Source organism: Chlorocebus sabaeus, chromosome 4 (assembly GCF_047675955.1).
Source record: "Chlorocebus sabaeus isolate Y175 chromosome 4, mChlSab1.0.hap1, whole genome shotgun sequence".
Taxonomy (NCBI): Eukaryota; Metazoa; Chordata; class Mammalia; order Primates; family Cercopithecidae; genus Chlorocebus; species Chlorocebus sabaeus.
This window is the reverse complement of record NC_132907.1, coordinates 58914003-58930811: the sequence shown is the minus strand read 5'-3', so window position 1 is coordinate 58930811 and position 16809 is coordinate 58914003. Positions and strand designations below refer to the sequence as shown.

General features: G+C 42.0%; 1 protein-coding gene across 1 annotated transcript in view; it reads right to left on the bottom strand.

The window, feature by feature from the left end:
• Positions 1–3857: 3857 nt before the first annotated feature.
• The window catches only part of LOC103215129 (UDP-glucuronosyltransferase 3A2), a 30318-nt gene continuing 17366 nt past the window's right edge, over positions 3858–16809 (bottom strand). Inside the window, exons 5-7 of the mRNA XM_007961372.3 lie at positions 7994–8225; positions 6316–6535; positions 3858–4505 (exon numbers count right to left, since the gene is read on the bottom strand). Coding sequence (XP_007959563.3) covers positions 4229–4505; positions 6316–6535; positions 7994–8225 — 729 coding nt within the window. The 3' untranslated portion in view covers positions 3858–4228. The remainder of the gene's footprint in view (positions 4506–6315; positions 6536–7993; positions 8226–16809) is intronic.

Sequence of the window (16809 nt, the reverse complement as noted above, 5' to 3'; positions counted from 1 at the left end):
GTGATATGGGTTGGATCTGTGTCCCCACAAAATCTTATGTTGAAATGCAATCCCCAGTGTTGGAGGTGCCACCCAGTGGGAGGTGTTTGGGTGTTGGGGGAAGATCCCTCAAGGCTTGGTGCTGGCCTCACGAGAGTGAGTGAGTTCTCACAAGATCTGGTTGTTGTCGAGTGTGGCACCTCCCTCCACCCTCTCACTCCTGCTTTTGCCATGTGAAGTGTCTGCTCCCGCTTCAACTTCTGCCCTGAGTGAAAATTTCCTGAGGCCTCCCCAGAAGCAGATGTTGATGCCATGTTTCCTGTGAAACCTGCAGAATCATAAGCCAATTACATTTTTTTCTTGTAAGTTACCTAGTCTCAGGTATTCCTTCATAGTGATGCAGGAATGGCCTAATACAATGGGTCAACTGATGAACTGTTGGATCAGCCACCCTGTACCTTATTCTGTTGCAGACCACAGTGGCCCTCTCATCCTGCCATGAAAGGGAACCAGAGGTGCCCTGTTTCAGCTTAATTGACCTAAGGTGGCAAAACGTCATGACCACAATTAGTAAAACCTTGGTGGGCTAACAATTTAACACACTACTTTCTTTTTTTCTTTTTCTTTATTTTTTTTTTAGACAGAGTCTAAAATCATGCCACTGCACCCAGGCTAGAGTGCAGTGGCATGATCTCAACTCACTGCAACCTCTGCCTCCTGGGTTCAGGCGATTCTCCTGCATAAGCCTCCCAAGTAGCTGGGATTACAGGTGCCCACCTGTCTTTTTAGTAGAGATAGGGTTTCGCCATGTTGGCCAGGCTGGTTTTGAACTCCTGACCTCTGATCCACACACCTTAGCCTCCCAAAGCGCTGAGATTACAGGCATGAGCCACTGTGCCCGGCCTGACGCACTACTTTTATTTGATTACACAAAAGATAAGTGTCCCAGTGGCAATGATGAAAACAAGGACTGCAATAATGCTAGACCTTTCTGAAGGGACCTTATAAACAATAGTGTAGGGGTGAAACTGAGCTCATGCAACTATGACTTAACTGCAAATGGCTGTGTCTCCATACCCTTGAGTAGGCCACTGAACAATAAAATGGGATAAAGAGTGCTATGTACACCTGAGAGCTATATATTTCTTTACGTGCAGTCTGAAGGTGACCCAAGAATGGGATGAGCAATGTCTGTACCTGGAAATCTAGTGGATGGTGGGGTCCTGCATGCTGGGGGTGCCCCTATATACCACTCCTGGGAATGAGATTCATCACTTGGCCAGCAGACTAAAGCTGTACTCCTGGCCAACTAGAGATATATCAGAAGGTATAAGTGACTCTGGGTTTACATGATGAGATCTGTAATAGCATGCATAGGAGTCAGCACTCCTAAATAAATAATCATAAGCCTGTCCCTGACCATGGCAGATGTTGCTTCCTTTCCTGCCACTGCTTTAGTAGCCCAGCAGACATCCTTCAACTCTCTTGGGAAGATTATTTTAGACAACAGAATCGCTCTAGACCACCTTTTAGCCCAACTGGGAAGAGTGTATGCAACTGCCAACACCTCCTGCTGTACCTAGATAAACAACTCAGGTACTGCTGAAACGCAGATAGAGAAGATCTGATTGCAGACAGTGGGGCCACTGAAAGAATCTTCTCTGAGCCCTTTAGCAACTTCTAACCTCGATGCCGGGATCCCAGGCTAGGTTACTGCCTGGGCAGGCCTGCTCATCCTCCTTGTGGTATAGTCCCCTCGGGCATGGTGAAAAGTATTGTAGCTATGGTTTGCAGGTCACAAGAATAATACAGAATGTGCTGGATCAGCTACATCTGGGTATAGGGAGGGTCTGGCTGAAACAGCCAGAGCTCTGTTCCAGTCCCCCCAAAACAGGAGGTCTTTCCACACTGTAGCCCAGTATGTCATGCTGTCCCTGAGGTATAAAACCAGGGCGGGCTGCTTCCCTGTGTGCCTCAGCTGTGGTGCAAGTGGGGCACAGGCAGATGAGATGCTGTCCACCCTGGGGAAGTCCCTGAGCCTTGGGGGATCAGCCGGCAATGAATCCTGGACTTCTGTTGTCCCTTGCTGCCGATCTATAATAACAGGTGCACTTCATCTAACTCGCGTGTGGAGAAATGATCTGTCTTACTATATTCAGAAAAACTGGGAACCAGTACACAGTGAGCTTGCTTCACAAGCATAGGATTTAGACTCATTAGTGCTCATAAAAGCTGGCAGCAGGATTTCGAGAGGGAGCTCTGCTGCAATCTGGTGTTTCATCTCTTGGGAAGTTATGGGTTCTGTGGGTGTTATGTGCTCTTCTTGTTTATCACACATGCAGCATTTCATTACATGCAGATTGTGGAGGCCCCAGTAGGGAAAAGTCCCCATGGTGTGCTCCTTCCTCCATCCTGATACCAACCTACACATTTTCTAAACCTTAATGGCAGTCAAAAGGGAGGAGGTTAGTGAAGAGTGGGAAGGCTTCACATGGAAACAGTAAACATGAATGCTAAGATTAATTCTAGCACCTATTAGTAAGCCTAAAGCCTCCATTCTCCCATATATGTGGGGACATTTTGATGTGAATACATACCTCCTACTGATTAGTACAAAATCCTTTGCACCAGCCAGTTACAGTGGCTCACGTCTGTAATCCCAGTACTTTGGGAGGCCGAGGCAAGCGGATCACCAGAGGTAGGAAGTTTGAGACCAGCCTGACCAACATGGAGAAACCCTGTCTCTACTAAAACTACAAAATTAGCTGGGGGTAGTGGTGCATGCTTGTAATCCCAACTACTCGGGAGGCTGAGGCAGGAGAATAGCTTGAACCCCAGAGACAGAAGTTGCGGTGAGCCAAGATCATGCCATTGCACTCTACTCCAGCCTGGACAAGAGTGAAACTCCATCAAAAAAAAAAAAAAAAAAAAAAAAAAAAAAAAAAATCCTTTGCACTGAGGACTTCAGAGCCACATTGGCTGAAAAGAGTCAATTTGCAAATCACATTTTCTACAGAACACTAAATAGGGTATCTTTTACTCTTCTTATATTACTTAAGGTTTAGTGCCCATTGGTTTGTAGTAATGGTCCCTCAAGGAACAACACACAGTCCTGTCCTTGGAACCACAGCTACAGTTGCATTCCCCCTTCTCATCTAAACGGACCTGGGGCTCCATGATTGAAATCATCTGCTCTGGCTGCCTACCTCGGCATCCCTATCACACTTAGAAAGTCATTGAAGCCAATTCAGTGATTCCTTAAGTCCAGCCAGAGACTGTAACCAGGAAACAGAAGTGTTTCTTTATCAGCCCGCCCATGATTGCTTGCTGCTTACTTGCACGAATATAGGTCAAGACTAAATAGCAAAACAATCTGGTTCAACAGGTCAAGCATTCTGGAGGATTTTGGGCCACTTTTCCCATTCTTCAGACCCTACAGGTTGGCTAACCCTCCACTCACTTCCCGCTGCCTTCATCCTGACCAGCTGCCAGTGCACAGACCTGCCTCATTCCCCGATAGCCTTGAGTAGCCAGATGACAGAATTCTGGGCAACTAGAACAGTAATCTCTTGGTCAAATGTTTAGTGAGGCTGCAAGGAGATAATTCTGTGAACTTTTACTTTTCAGGAAATCTGGAAACCTACAGTCTCCATGCCTGATCAGCAAAGGAGCTCTCTGTGGGCACCAGAGACAGGGACCCAATGTGGAGACCTGCAAGCGTGTGTCTGGCCCTGAACTCTCAAGCACAGGACGGAGTTCCTGAGCACTGAAGAGAATATGTGGGAGAACAGAACAGAAACGGAAAGAATATGCAAGGTGTCTTTCTCAATGTTATTCCGTGACAGATGGTGACTGAAAGAGGCTGAGAAGATCTGGACAGGGAGTCTGGAATGGTCAGGCTGTGATTCAGAGGCGCATGATAAGGAAGGTGGATTTTAAGGCTGGAAATCTGAGGGTCAGTGTTCCAGGTCACTTAGAGACAGAATCAGAGCACAGCCCTTGCTGATGGCAAACAAAGGAGGACAAGAGGACTGAAAAGAATTCTGCTAACAGGCAGGAGCTAGTAAGGATGAGTTTGTAGCAAAATTAGCAAAGTGGAGAGGATGATTTTTGGCCATTTTTCCTGTTCTTCAAGAAAACAGGAGATAACTAGAAGGACTGGAGAACAGGGTTGCCAGAACTAGTGGGAAGCCCCCTAGAAATGGTGACATTACCCACCAAACAGACTCCGCCAAGGCCACACCTGGCCTTATGTCTCCTTCACCTTTCTGGCCCCACACAGCCACCAGACAGCTATACCCAGCAGCTTCCCACAAAGCCATAGAGTGCCCAGAGTGAGCCCCAGCAGAAACACGAAAACATCAAGCAGGTACTGCTCATGCCAAGGCTGCTGGAAGACATAGGGCTTGAGGTGAGTTGCCCCCCCTGTCTGGAGGATGTGGTCAATCCAGCCCACCAGCCGCTGTGTGGGGCTGAGCGGGTGGGAGCGCAGGATGACGCTGGCAGCCACTGCTGCAGACTTGTACCTGTTGAGAGAGACAGAGAGCAGGCATTACTAATGTGACCTCACAAGAGTTAGAATGTGTGATCCGTTCTATATGATGCACAAAAGACTAAGTTTCAAGGAAATTTTGTTGGCTTTGCCATAATTTATCTGGGTCCCCTTGAAGTTTAATCATGACACCTACATGCAAAGATCCATGCATAATGCTGAAAGTCTTAAACTTCGAAAAAGTGACTGAGTCCACAAAGACTAGTGCCTACTCCAAGGAGGTTTATCATGTACCCTAGGAAAATTATATATGATGTAATTATTATATATATACATGTAGCACCTCCATTGTGCCAGTCTCTAGATGGGATGACAAATCTCACTGTAGGGAATGTCAGGCACAGGCTAAAGCCTACACATTCCTGCACCATCAGAACGTCATGTTGACCAGGGCTGACTTCCTGGGCTGCAGGCTGCATATTTGTACCACATACTTAGTAGCATCCTGTACTTGGTTTCACCATGTCGAAGTTCTCAAACTTTATAATAGGAGGCTCCACATTTTTATTTTACACCATGTCCTACAAATTGTGAAGCTGGCCCTAGTTATGTACAACGTCTGAGGACCATCCCAGCTCAGAATGGTCATTTTGGGCCTAGGTCATTGAAAAATCCAGTGAAAGTTACAAACACATTTTTCAGAAAATGACCATCGGCAATACATGAATTGCAAATATATACAACTGATCTGAAGTTAACCAACCCATGGAATTTAATGACTCTTCTAGGGCTAAGAGCCATGAGCTATGTGGTTGTTTTAAGTCATCTAGCGAGAATTGCTGAGTGTCTCCTAATACATGTTAAGCCTTTAGGTATGATTTTGGTTTGTGCCCTTGAATCTCCAATAAATTATTCAGTGCCTTTCACTTATTACAATAGGTGTATTTTTCTCTTCACATGAGATCACTGTGCTGGATATGTAGTTAGTTACCTTGAAGGTCACTGGGCCCCTTCTATTGCCTCACTTAACTAAAACTCATTAACCATTTACTTTGTGGCACACCATGTGCTAGGCACTAAGAAGATAGCAGAAAACAAGAGACACATGCTGCTGTCCTCATTAAGCTAACTCTCCACTCTCTGGCTGGAAGGTGAAGGGGACAAATAATAAATGAAAACATAAGCCAGGCATAGTGGCTTATGTGATCCCAGCTACTCAGGAGGCTGAAGCGGGAGGATCATTTGAGCCCAGGAGTTTGAGACCAGCCTGGGCAACATAAAGAGACTCTGTAAACAAACACATAAATAACTGAGGTAATTGCAGACCTTAAGAAGTGTTAAGAAGGAAATGATATAATGGGAGTGGGTGAGAGAAGAGGTTACTTAGGACTGTCGGAGGTGAACTATAAGAAGAAATGGGTTGGAGATGAGACCGGAATGTGACGAAGGAGCCAGTATGTGAAGAGGCAGCACCACAAACAAAAGGCCAAGGGGAAGAAGAGTGTGGAGTATTTGGGGAACAGAAAGGCAATCTCCTGCCTCAGTTGGAATCCCGCTGACCTGAATTCCAATTGACCTGAAATACAGCTCACAGAGACCCTGTGCACATAGTCCAGGTTCTCCAAAATGAAAAGGTAGGAAATGATTCTTAACATCTAACTTAAATGTTCTAGTCTTGCTCTCAGAGGACACAGGTCAGCTGTTGGCATCACGCACATATTATCCCATGTCCCAGAAAATACAGTTTTAATCTAAAGCAAAACCAAGGAAACAGACTCCCACAGTACCCTTAGTGTTTTTGCCTTCATTCCTCATTACGACCACAACCCCAGAGAGCTGCATACCTCTTATCTTCCATGATTTGTTTCATCTTAAGAGCCAATGTCTCTGCCTTGAGCTTCTTTAACTGAATAGAGACACCAAAGTTTTTGGCCTCTACTCGGACCATGTTTTCAGGCTGGTCTCCAAAGAGAGGGATCCCCACCATGGGCACACCGTGCTGAATGGCCTCCATTATGCTATTCTGCCCGCCATGGGTGACAAACAGACGGATGCTGGGGTGAGCTGTTGTAAATAAGAAAGAGGGTGGGACACTTCAGGATGAAAAATTCAAGATATCAGGCAGAGATGAAGGGGATAAGAAAGTGCCAAGTGGATCTAGCGGTGTGTTAGAGACATTGTATCTAATGACTGCTTGGGACACATCCAAGGTTACAGTTCCAAGATACAAGATTCCAAGCATTGTTATCAAATGGAAACATCTTCCCTCAGCCAGAAACTCAGCTAAGGCTTAGAATTGAGTGACTTCTGTAGAGAAGAGTGTTAAGCAAGGCATTCATCTCTATCTGTCCATCCATTCTTCCTTCTCTCTGTCCTCTCTGTGCCTCTCTTTGCTTCTCTCATCTGTATTCTGTGTGTCTCTGTTTCTACCTCCTCTGTCTGTCTATATTGAGCCCTCTTTTATCCACTGACAGCTAATTTCCCTTTTCTTGTATTTCTGACATATTTGTTGACAGCACAACTCATGTGTCACTCATAAAACTTGTATTGACTGTATGGTGTCCTCAATTATATGAGAAGCCCCTTGAAAGTAGACTGGATCTTTCACCTCTGTATTTCCAGTTCCTGTCTTTCCATGCCAGCATTACTTAGAGCTAACTACAGTGATTGTTGATAATGACAAGCACATCTCAACCTGGGTCACTCAACTGCAATGTGCATCAGACTCCTTGTCTCTTCTTTGAAATGGGAGGCATATGCCCGGCCCCAGAATTTTAAAATATATATTTACAGAAGTAGGACCAGGAATCTACTTCTTAAATTGCCCAGATTCTTTTGAGCCATAATCATGGTTATGAATCTCTGCTCTAGTCAGTGTCTATGGCAACACTTGGCATGGAGAAAACCTGTTGGGAGTGAGGGAGCTCTCTAGTCCCAGATGATTCAGTAGACCAAATCACGAACTGTGAAGTTGCTAAGCCTGGCACATAGGTATGTTGGCACATCCTAAAGACATCATTGGCATTAATCTTGTGATGGTAGAAATTGCTCAGACCCTTAGTAAATGAAGAGGATGTGTCCATATTTATGTGTGGATGTGTGTTTGTGTAAGTCCATGTGGCCAAACTGGTGCTCACAAAGTCACTAAAGCGAGTGGCAACTCTCCCAATCCCTGGTATATACATTCAGAGTTGATGGGTTGTCTTTAATTTTGTTTGGGTGACCTTGTCCAAGACCAAATGCAGTAGGGTTAAAGAGACTTGAGAGGAATATCACATAGGACTGCAGACATCAGGTCTGGGATAGAAAAGAATGAAGGAAAGATGGCTGCTTTGACATCTGATCCCATTGGAAGTATAGCCTTGTTTCCCAAGAACTCCAACTGGCTGCTACTTTTCTGTCCACTGAGCCTTACCTGTGCCATTCAACAGTGGGTTCAAATGTCCAGCTAAAGGACAGAGCCCAGATGAGCCCCAAAGACAGGTCAGTGGAAGGAGAAGAGCAGTCCTGGGCAGCCCTTACCCAGGAGGTCACTCTGAGGAAGCCAGTCCACGATTTTCACATTTGCAGCCAGGTGGACATCTTTGGGCCAATGAGAACACTGGCACTTCCATATCACCCCTTGGGGTAGGTAGGCAAAGGCATTGTTCATCTCCTTGAAGATTTCCGGATTCTGACAGGTGTTCACCATGGAGCCCAAGGTCACAAGGACAAAACCAGAGTCCCCAAACTTGGCAATGAAGTTCTCCAAGTCCTAGAGAAAGATTACCAAGGTAAAGAGGTGACAAAATTATTGGTGAAAGCCTAGTTGACCAGAAAATGAAAGCCAGACTATTTACTAACACAGTGCCCTGTCCTCACTGTCCCAAAGCTATTATTATAGCTCCTAGGATAGCGCAATACTAGCTGCACTGTGGTCATGTCCTTTGTGTTGGTGAGAACATCTTTCTTCTTGAAGTCCTGACCCTACTATCAGGGCCTTTCTTGACCTTCCACCCATTATAGGCTCAGGGAGTCACAGGAGTTTTCCAAGGTCAGACTAGAGGTAATAGTATCTGGAAGAGTACTAGTAGGTGGCCAGGGTCCAACATGAGGAGTGGGATTTCTGGAGGCTGGAATGGAGAAGCTGGGAGAACACCTCCTTTGCAGGCAGAAATGGCGGCAGAATAGGGTAAGGCTCCTCTCCATCTACACAAAATGTACCATTTTAGTATGTTTTACTCTAATGTTTTATGATAGTCTCGGTCACTGATCTTTTTATACATACTTCATCCTCTACCTCAGTAGTTCACCCACAGGACTGCAGATTATAACCACAGAGAAAGATTTTTTAAAAGCAGCAATGCTATAGGGAGGTGGAGCCAGATGGCAGAAGAGAACCCTGAAGTGATTGTGCCCCCCACAGGAATACCAAATTAACAGCTATCCACAAGAAAACACCTTCAAAAGAACAACAACAACAAAAAAAATCAGGTGAGCAATCACCATTCCTGGTTTTAACATCATACCGAGGAAAGTGGCACTGAGAAGGTAGGAATGACAGTCTTCAATTACCATGTGGTGCAGAGAGAGAATCTGTGTGCTTAGGGGAGGCAGAGCACAGAGGCTATAGACTTTGCACTGGAAGTCAGTGCTCTGCAGTCACAGAGCAAAGCAACACAGGGAAGAATTCAGCTGGCACCCATGCAGGGAGCATTTAGACCAGCCCTTGCTAGAAGGGAATCATCCACCTCAGCAGTAGGGACCTGAGTGCTGGTTAGACCAACCACCGCAGGCTAAAGTGCTCTGGGGTTCTAAATAAACTTGAAAGGCAATCTAGGCCACAGGAACTAAAATTCCTGGAGTGCACATGACCTGGTGAGACACCAGCTAGGGCAGCCAAAGGAGTGCTTGTGTCACCCCTCCCCCAACTCCAGGCAGGGCAGCCCACAGCTCCAGGAGAGACTCCTTCCTTGAGGAGAGGAGAGAGAAGAGTTAAAAAGTCTTTGTCTTGCAATTTGGGTACTAGTTTAGCTGCAGTAAAATTAAGCACCAAGGAGAATCCTAACATCTCCACATCTAGGCCTTAGCGCCTGAACAACATTGCTAGACATGCCCTGGGTCAGATGAGTATCTACTGCCCTGATGGGAGAGACCTAAGCCTGGCAGGATTCACCACCTGCTAATTCAAAAGCCCTTGGGCCTAAAATAAACATCAGCAGTAGCCAGGCAGTACTTCTCACAGGCCTGGGGTGGGGTGGCCACAGGCGAGACTCCTGCTTTAGGAAGGGAGGGAAGAGAGTAAGTAGATCCCTACAATTCCCAATTCCAGGACCCAGTTCCCAGACAGAATTCTTAGACCCAACCTGGGCCAGAAGGGAACCTGCTGCCCTAAAGGGAAAGGTATAGGCTTGGAAGAATTCACCACCTGTTGACTAAAGAGCTCTTGAGCGTTGAATAAACATCAGCAGTAACCAGGCAATAGTTATCACAGGTCTTGGACGAGGTCCAGTGCTGTGTTTGGTTTCAAGCATAATCCAGCACAATTTCAGTGGAGGTGGTCATGAGAGTGTTTGTGTCACCCCTCCCCCAACTCCAGGCAGCTTAGCACAGGGAGAGAGAGAACCTCTGTTGGTATATGGGAAAGTAAGAGAAGAGACTCAGAGACTCTGCCTGGTAATCCAAGGAATTCTCCTGGCTCTTACCTAAGACCACCAAGCTGGTATTTCTACAAGGTTGCAAGAGTCAGCATGACTGGGCTTGGAGTGCCCCCTAATGCAGACACAGGTGCAGTGACCAAAGACTTAGATCACAACACTCAATTCCCTTTGAACACTCGGAAAGCTTTCTCAAGAAGGATAGGTACAAACAAGCTTAGACTGCAAAGATTAGAAGAAATACTTAACTCTTCAATGCCCAGACATTGATGAACAAGTTACAAGCATCAAGACCATCCAGGAAAACATGTCTTCACCCAACGAACCAAATAAGGCACCAGCAACTAATCCTGGAGACACAGAAAAATGTGGCCTTTCAGACAGGGAAATCAAAATAACCGTTTTGAGGAAGCTCAGTGACATTCAAGATAACACAGAGAAGAAATTCAGAATCCTATCAGCTAAATTTAGCAAAGAGACTGAAAGAATTAAAAATAAAAAAGTAGAAATTCTGGAGTTGAAAATGCAATTGACATATTGAAGAATGCCTCAGAGTCTCTTAACAGAAGAACTGATCATGCAGAAGAAAGAATAAGTGAGCTTAGACAATATAATAAGATACAAATAGAAACAACAAAAACTTAGCGGACTGGGAGATAAAGTGTAGAATTTTTATTACTGTTCCTTTTTGCTTAATTGTTTGTTTCTTTTTGCAATCAAAGTTAAGTTGTCATCAGTTTAAAATAATGGGTTATAAGATGTTACTTGCAAGCCTTGTAGTAATCTCAAATCACAAAACTTAAAACAGATACATGAAAAATAAAATTCAAGAAATTAAAACACACTACCAGAGAAAATAATTTTCACTAAAAGGAAGACAAGAAGAAAAGAAAGAAGAAAGAGAAGATCATAAAACAATCAGAAAACAAATAACAAAATAGCAGGAGTAAGTCCTTACTTACAAATAATAACATTGAATGTAAACGGACTAAACTCTCCAATCAAAACAGAAAGAGTGACTGAATGAATAAAAAAAGAGACTTAACATGTTGCCTCCAAGAAACACACTGCCTATGAAAACACAGACTGAAAAAAAAGGAATAGAAAAGATATTCCATGAAAGTGGAAACCAAGAAAAAAGAAGGAGTAGCTATACTTACATCAGATAAAAGAGATATCAAGACAAAACCATGAAAAGAGACAAAGAAGGATACTATATAGTTTTATAAAGGTTGATTCAGCAAACACATATAACAATTATAAATATATAGGCACTGGAGCCCCCAGACATATAAAGCAAACATTATTAGAGGTAAAGAGAGAGATTGACCCCAATACAATAATAGATGGAAAATGTAACACTTTCAGCATTGGACACAACATCCAGACAGAAAATCAACAAAGAAACATTGAACTTAATCTGCACTACAGATTAAGTGAACCTAATAATATTTGTAGAAATTTTCATCCAATGACTGCAAAAAAGACATTCTTCTCCTCAGCACATGGACCATGTTTAAGTGTAGACCATACATTAGGCCATAAAACAACTTTTATGAAATTCAAAAAAACCGAAATTATATCAACGACCTTCTTAGACCACAATGGAATAAAACTATAAGTCAATAACAAGAGGAACTCTGGATATTATACAAACGCATGGAATAAAACAATATGCTCCTGAATGACCAGTAGGTCAATGAAGTAATTAAGAAGGAAATTTAAAAATTTATTGAAACAAATGATAATGAAAACAAAACATACCAAAACCTATGAGATACAGTGAAAATAATACTAAGAGGAAATTGTATAGCTATAAGTGCCTACATCAAAAGAGTGAGACTACAAATAAACCATCTAAGGATGCATCTTAAAGAATTGAAAAATCAAGAGCAAACCAAATCCAAAATTAGTAGAAGAAAGAAAGATCATAGCAGAAATAAATGAAATTTAAAATTAAAAAATAAAAGATCAATGAAATGAAAAGTTCGGTTTTGAAAAGATAAGAAAATAGACAACCCTTTAGTCAAACTAAAGAAAAGAGAGAAAACCCAAATAAAATCAGAACTAAAGAAAAAAGACATTACAACTGATGCTACAGAAATTCAAAGGATCATTAGAAACGTCTATGAGCAACTATATGCCAATAAATTGGAAAACCTAGAAGAAATGAATACGTTCCTAAACACATAAAACTTTCCAAGATTATTCCATGAAGAAATCCTGAACCTGAACAGACCAATAACAAGTAATGAGACTGAAGTTGTAATAAAAAGTCTCCTAGCAAAGAAAAGCCGAGGACCCAATGGCACCAATACTGAATTTTACCAAACATTTAAAGAACTAATACCAATCCTACTCAAACTATTCTAAAAACCATAGAAGAGAAGGGAATAAAAGGTCTGTATTACCTTTATACCAAAACCAGACAAATACACATCGGAAAAAGGAAACTACAGGCTTATATCTCTGATGAACATTAAGGCAAAAATCCTTGACAAAATATAGCAAACCAAAATCAACAACACATTAAAAAGATCATTCGTCATGACCATGGGGGATTTATCCGAGGGATTCAAGGATTGTTCAACATATGCAAATCAATCAATGTGATTCATCATATCAACAGAATGAAGGAAAAAAACCATATGATCATATCAATTGATGCTGAAAAGGCATTCAATAAAATTCAGTCCCTTCATGATAAAAACCCTAAAAAAACTGAGTATAGAAAAAACATACCTCAACACAATAAAAGCCATATATGATACACCAAAAGTTAGTATCACACTGAATGGGGAAAAACTGAACACCATTCCTCTAACATGACAAGGATGCCCACTTTTACCACTGTTATTCAACATAGTATCGGAAGTTCTAGCTAGAGCAATCAGAAAAGAGAAAGAAATAACGGGCAGTTAAATTGGAAAGGGAGAAGTTAAATTATGCTAGTTTGCAAATTATATAATCTTATATCTGGAAAAACCTAAAGACTCTACCAAAATAACTATTAGAACTGATCAACAAATTCAGTAAAGTTGCAGGACACAAAATCAATATATGGAAATCAGTGGCATTTCTATATGCCAACAGTGAATAATCTGAAAAAGAAATTAAGAAAGTAATTTCATTTACAATGCCCACAAACAAAATAAAACACCTAGCAATGAAGTTAAACAAAGAAATAAAAGATCTCTCCAGTGAAAACTATAAAGCATCGATGCAATTATTTGAAGAAGACATTTTAAAAACTGGAAAGCTATTCCATGTTAATGCACTGGAAGAATCAATATTGTTAAAATGTCCATACTACCCAAAGCAATCTACAGATTCAATTCAGTCTCTATAAAAAATACCAATCACATTCTTCACAGAAGGAGGAAAAATAATCCTAAAATTTATATGGAACCACAAAAGACCCAGAATAGCCAATGCCATCCCAAGCAAAAAGAACAAAACTGGAAGAATCACATTACCTGACTTCAAGCTATACTACAAGACTATAGTAACCAAAACTGTATGGTACTGGCATAAAAAAAGACACATAGACCAACAGAACAGAATAGACAACCCAGCAATAAATCCATACATCTGCAGTGAACTTATTTTTGACAAGGGTGCCAAGAACATAAGGACAGTCTCTTCAATGAATGGTGCTAAAAAAAAAAAAACTAGATATGAATATGCAGAAGAATAAAACTAGACCCCTATATCTCATCATATACAAAAATCAAATCAAAATGGAATAAAAGACTTAAATCTAACACTTTGGGAGGCCAAGGCAGGTGGATCACCTGAGGTCAGGAGTTCGAGACCAGCCCCGCCAACTTGGTGAAACCCCGTCTCTACTGAAAATACAAAAAATTAGGTGGGCGCCTGTAATCCCAGCTGCTCAGGAGGCTGAGGCAGGATAATCGCTTGAATCCAGGAGGCAGAGGTTACAGTGAGCCAAGATCACACCATTGCACTCCAGCCTGGGCAACAGGAGCAAAACTCAGTCTCCAAAAAAAAAAAAAAAAAGAAAAGAAAAGAAAAAGACTGAAATCTAAGACCTCAAGCTATTAAACTACTAAAAGAAAACATTGGGAAAATGCTCCAGGATGTTGATCTGGGCGCACTTCTTTTTCTTGCGTAATACAGGCAACCAAGGGAAAAATGGACAAATGAGATCACATCAAGTTAGAAGGCGTCTATACAACAAAGGAAACTATCAATAAAGCGAAGAGATAACCCATGGAACGGGAAAAAATATGTGCAAATTCTTCTTCTGACAAAGGATTAATAACCAGAATGCATAAAATCTCAAACAACTCTATGAGAAAAAAAAAATCTAATAACCTGACTAAAAAATAAAAGATCTGAATGGACATTTTTCAAAAGACATACAAATGACAAACAGGCATATAAAAGGTTTGCTCAACATCACTGATTACCACAGAAATGCAAACCAAACTACGATGAGATATTATCTCACCCCAGTTAAAATGGCTTTCATCCAAGACAGATAATAACAAGGATGTGGAGAAAGAAAACTTGCACACTGTTTGTGGGAATTTAAATCAGTACAACCACTATGGAAAGCAGTTTAGAGGTTCATCAAAAAACTAAAACTAGCACTGCTATATGATTCAGCAATCTCACTGATAGGTATATACCCAAAAGAAAAGAAGTCACTATACTGAAGAGATACCTGCACTTCCGTGTTTATTGCTGCACTATTCGCTGTAGCCAAGATACGGAATCCATCTAAATGTCCAACATCAGATGAATGGATAAAGAAAATACAGTATATGTACATAATGGAGAATTCATCAGCCATAAAAAGAAAGGGATCCTGTCATTTGCAACAATATGGATGAAACTAGAGTACGTTATGTTAAGTGAACTAAGCCAGACACAGAAAGACAAACTGCATGTTCTCACTCATTTGTGGGAGCTAAAAATTAAAACAATTAAACTCATGGAGATAGAGAGTAGAATGACTGTTACCAGAGGCTGGGATGGGGAAGTGGGTATAGTTAATGGTACAAAAATATAGTTAGAATGTATAAGGTCCAGTGTTTGATAGCACAACAGGGTGACTACAGTCAACAATAATTTATAGTACATTTTCAAGTAACTAAAAGAATATAATTCGGATGTTTGTAACATAAAGAAGCGATCAATGCCTTGATGTGGTGGATTTAAAAAAAAAAACAATAAAGCAGTAATGCTCTGTCCCAAAAGCAGGCCTGGGCAGCTTGTATCTTAAAGTTCCCCAGGTAGTTCTTAACAAAGTTAGAGTCGTGAAAGGAAAATAAATCTCAGGATCCCCAAATCTAAGCCAAAGAGAAAAGTCAAGCTGGGAACTTCATCGGGCAAAATTGCCTCCCATTCCATTCCTAAATAGGACAGCCACAGCCACAAAGATTTTTTTAAAAAAAGCTGCATACCCCCTTACCATTTGCCCACAAGAAAATTCCTTGTGGACAAAGAGCAGACAGAACTCAAAAGCATCCGTCTGCTCGCCTGAGACAAATGTATGTCAGCTTGATTCCTCTGCCCTATTGTTTCACTAACCCAGACTAAGGTATAAGTGACTGTTTCTGTAAATTGTACACTCAGTGAAAAGCTAATCAGAGACTCAAAAAAAATGCAATTGTTTGTCTCTTGTCTATCTATGACCTAGAATCCCCCTCTCCTGCCTTTCCAGACCAAACCAATGTTTATCTTACACATATTGATTGGTGTCTCATGTCTCCCTAAAATGTATAAAACCAGCCTGTGCCCCAACCACCTTGGGCACATGTCGTCAGGACCTCCTGAAGCTGTCATGGATGCATCCTCAACCTTGGCAAATAAAGTTTCTAAATTGGTGAGACCAGTGTCATATATTTTGGGCTCACAGTATCCAATGTCTTAATTTTGTGTTTAGCACAATTTTGTCAATTCTTACTTCCAAATATTTCTTTGAACTCTGTCTGATTCTCTCTGCCCTACAAGTGCTCACTCCACCTCCCAATCCATCATTCTACTGCGTGGTTCAGACTCTCCTGGATTCCAGCCAGCATACCACTTACCATTCCTAAGGACTTCTTTAAAACAGCCTTGTCATCATTTTTATAATTACAAGGCAACATAAGACCGTTATATAAAAATTAGAAAATGCAGAGAAGAAACATTATTTTTTTTTTAGTGTATGTTGTTTCACAGTCATTACAACCCTTATTCCCACTGTTATCCTCTTAACAACGTCCTCTCCCTACTCCATGGTGGAGGCCTGATCCACCCACCTGCTAGCTAAGGTTTCTGGTAAATCCCCACAGTTTTACTCATGCAATTGAATCTTCTACTCCACTAGTGTAGCCAGTGTCACCCAGAGAACCCAGCCTTATTGCCATCTCAATTACATCTCCACATATTGGGACCCCTGCTCCCCAACCTGGGGTGCTTTCCCTCTCAGCTCCATTCCTAAAACTTCCTGCCACCAATGCAAAGCCCATATCACCCATAGATCATTCCCCACCTCTTCCTGCTCACTCAATGCAAGTTAGAAGAGTAGACACTTGGGTGGCTGGAAAGCCCAGGCCCTCAGGGCATCTGAAATACATGGTGGTGGGAAGGTCACCTACATCACCTGAGCTTCTATCCTCCTCTGTTTATAAAAATGAAGATGATCACACCTCCATACAGATGGAAGGATATTAAATATGATGACTTCTA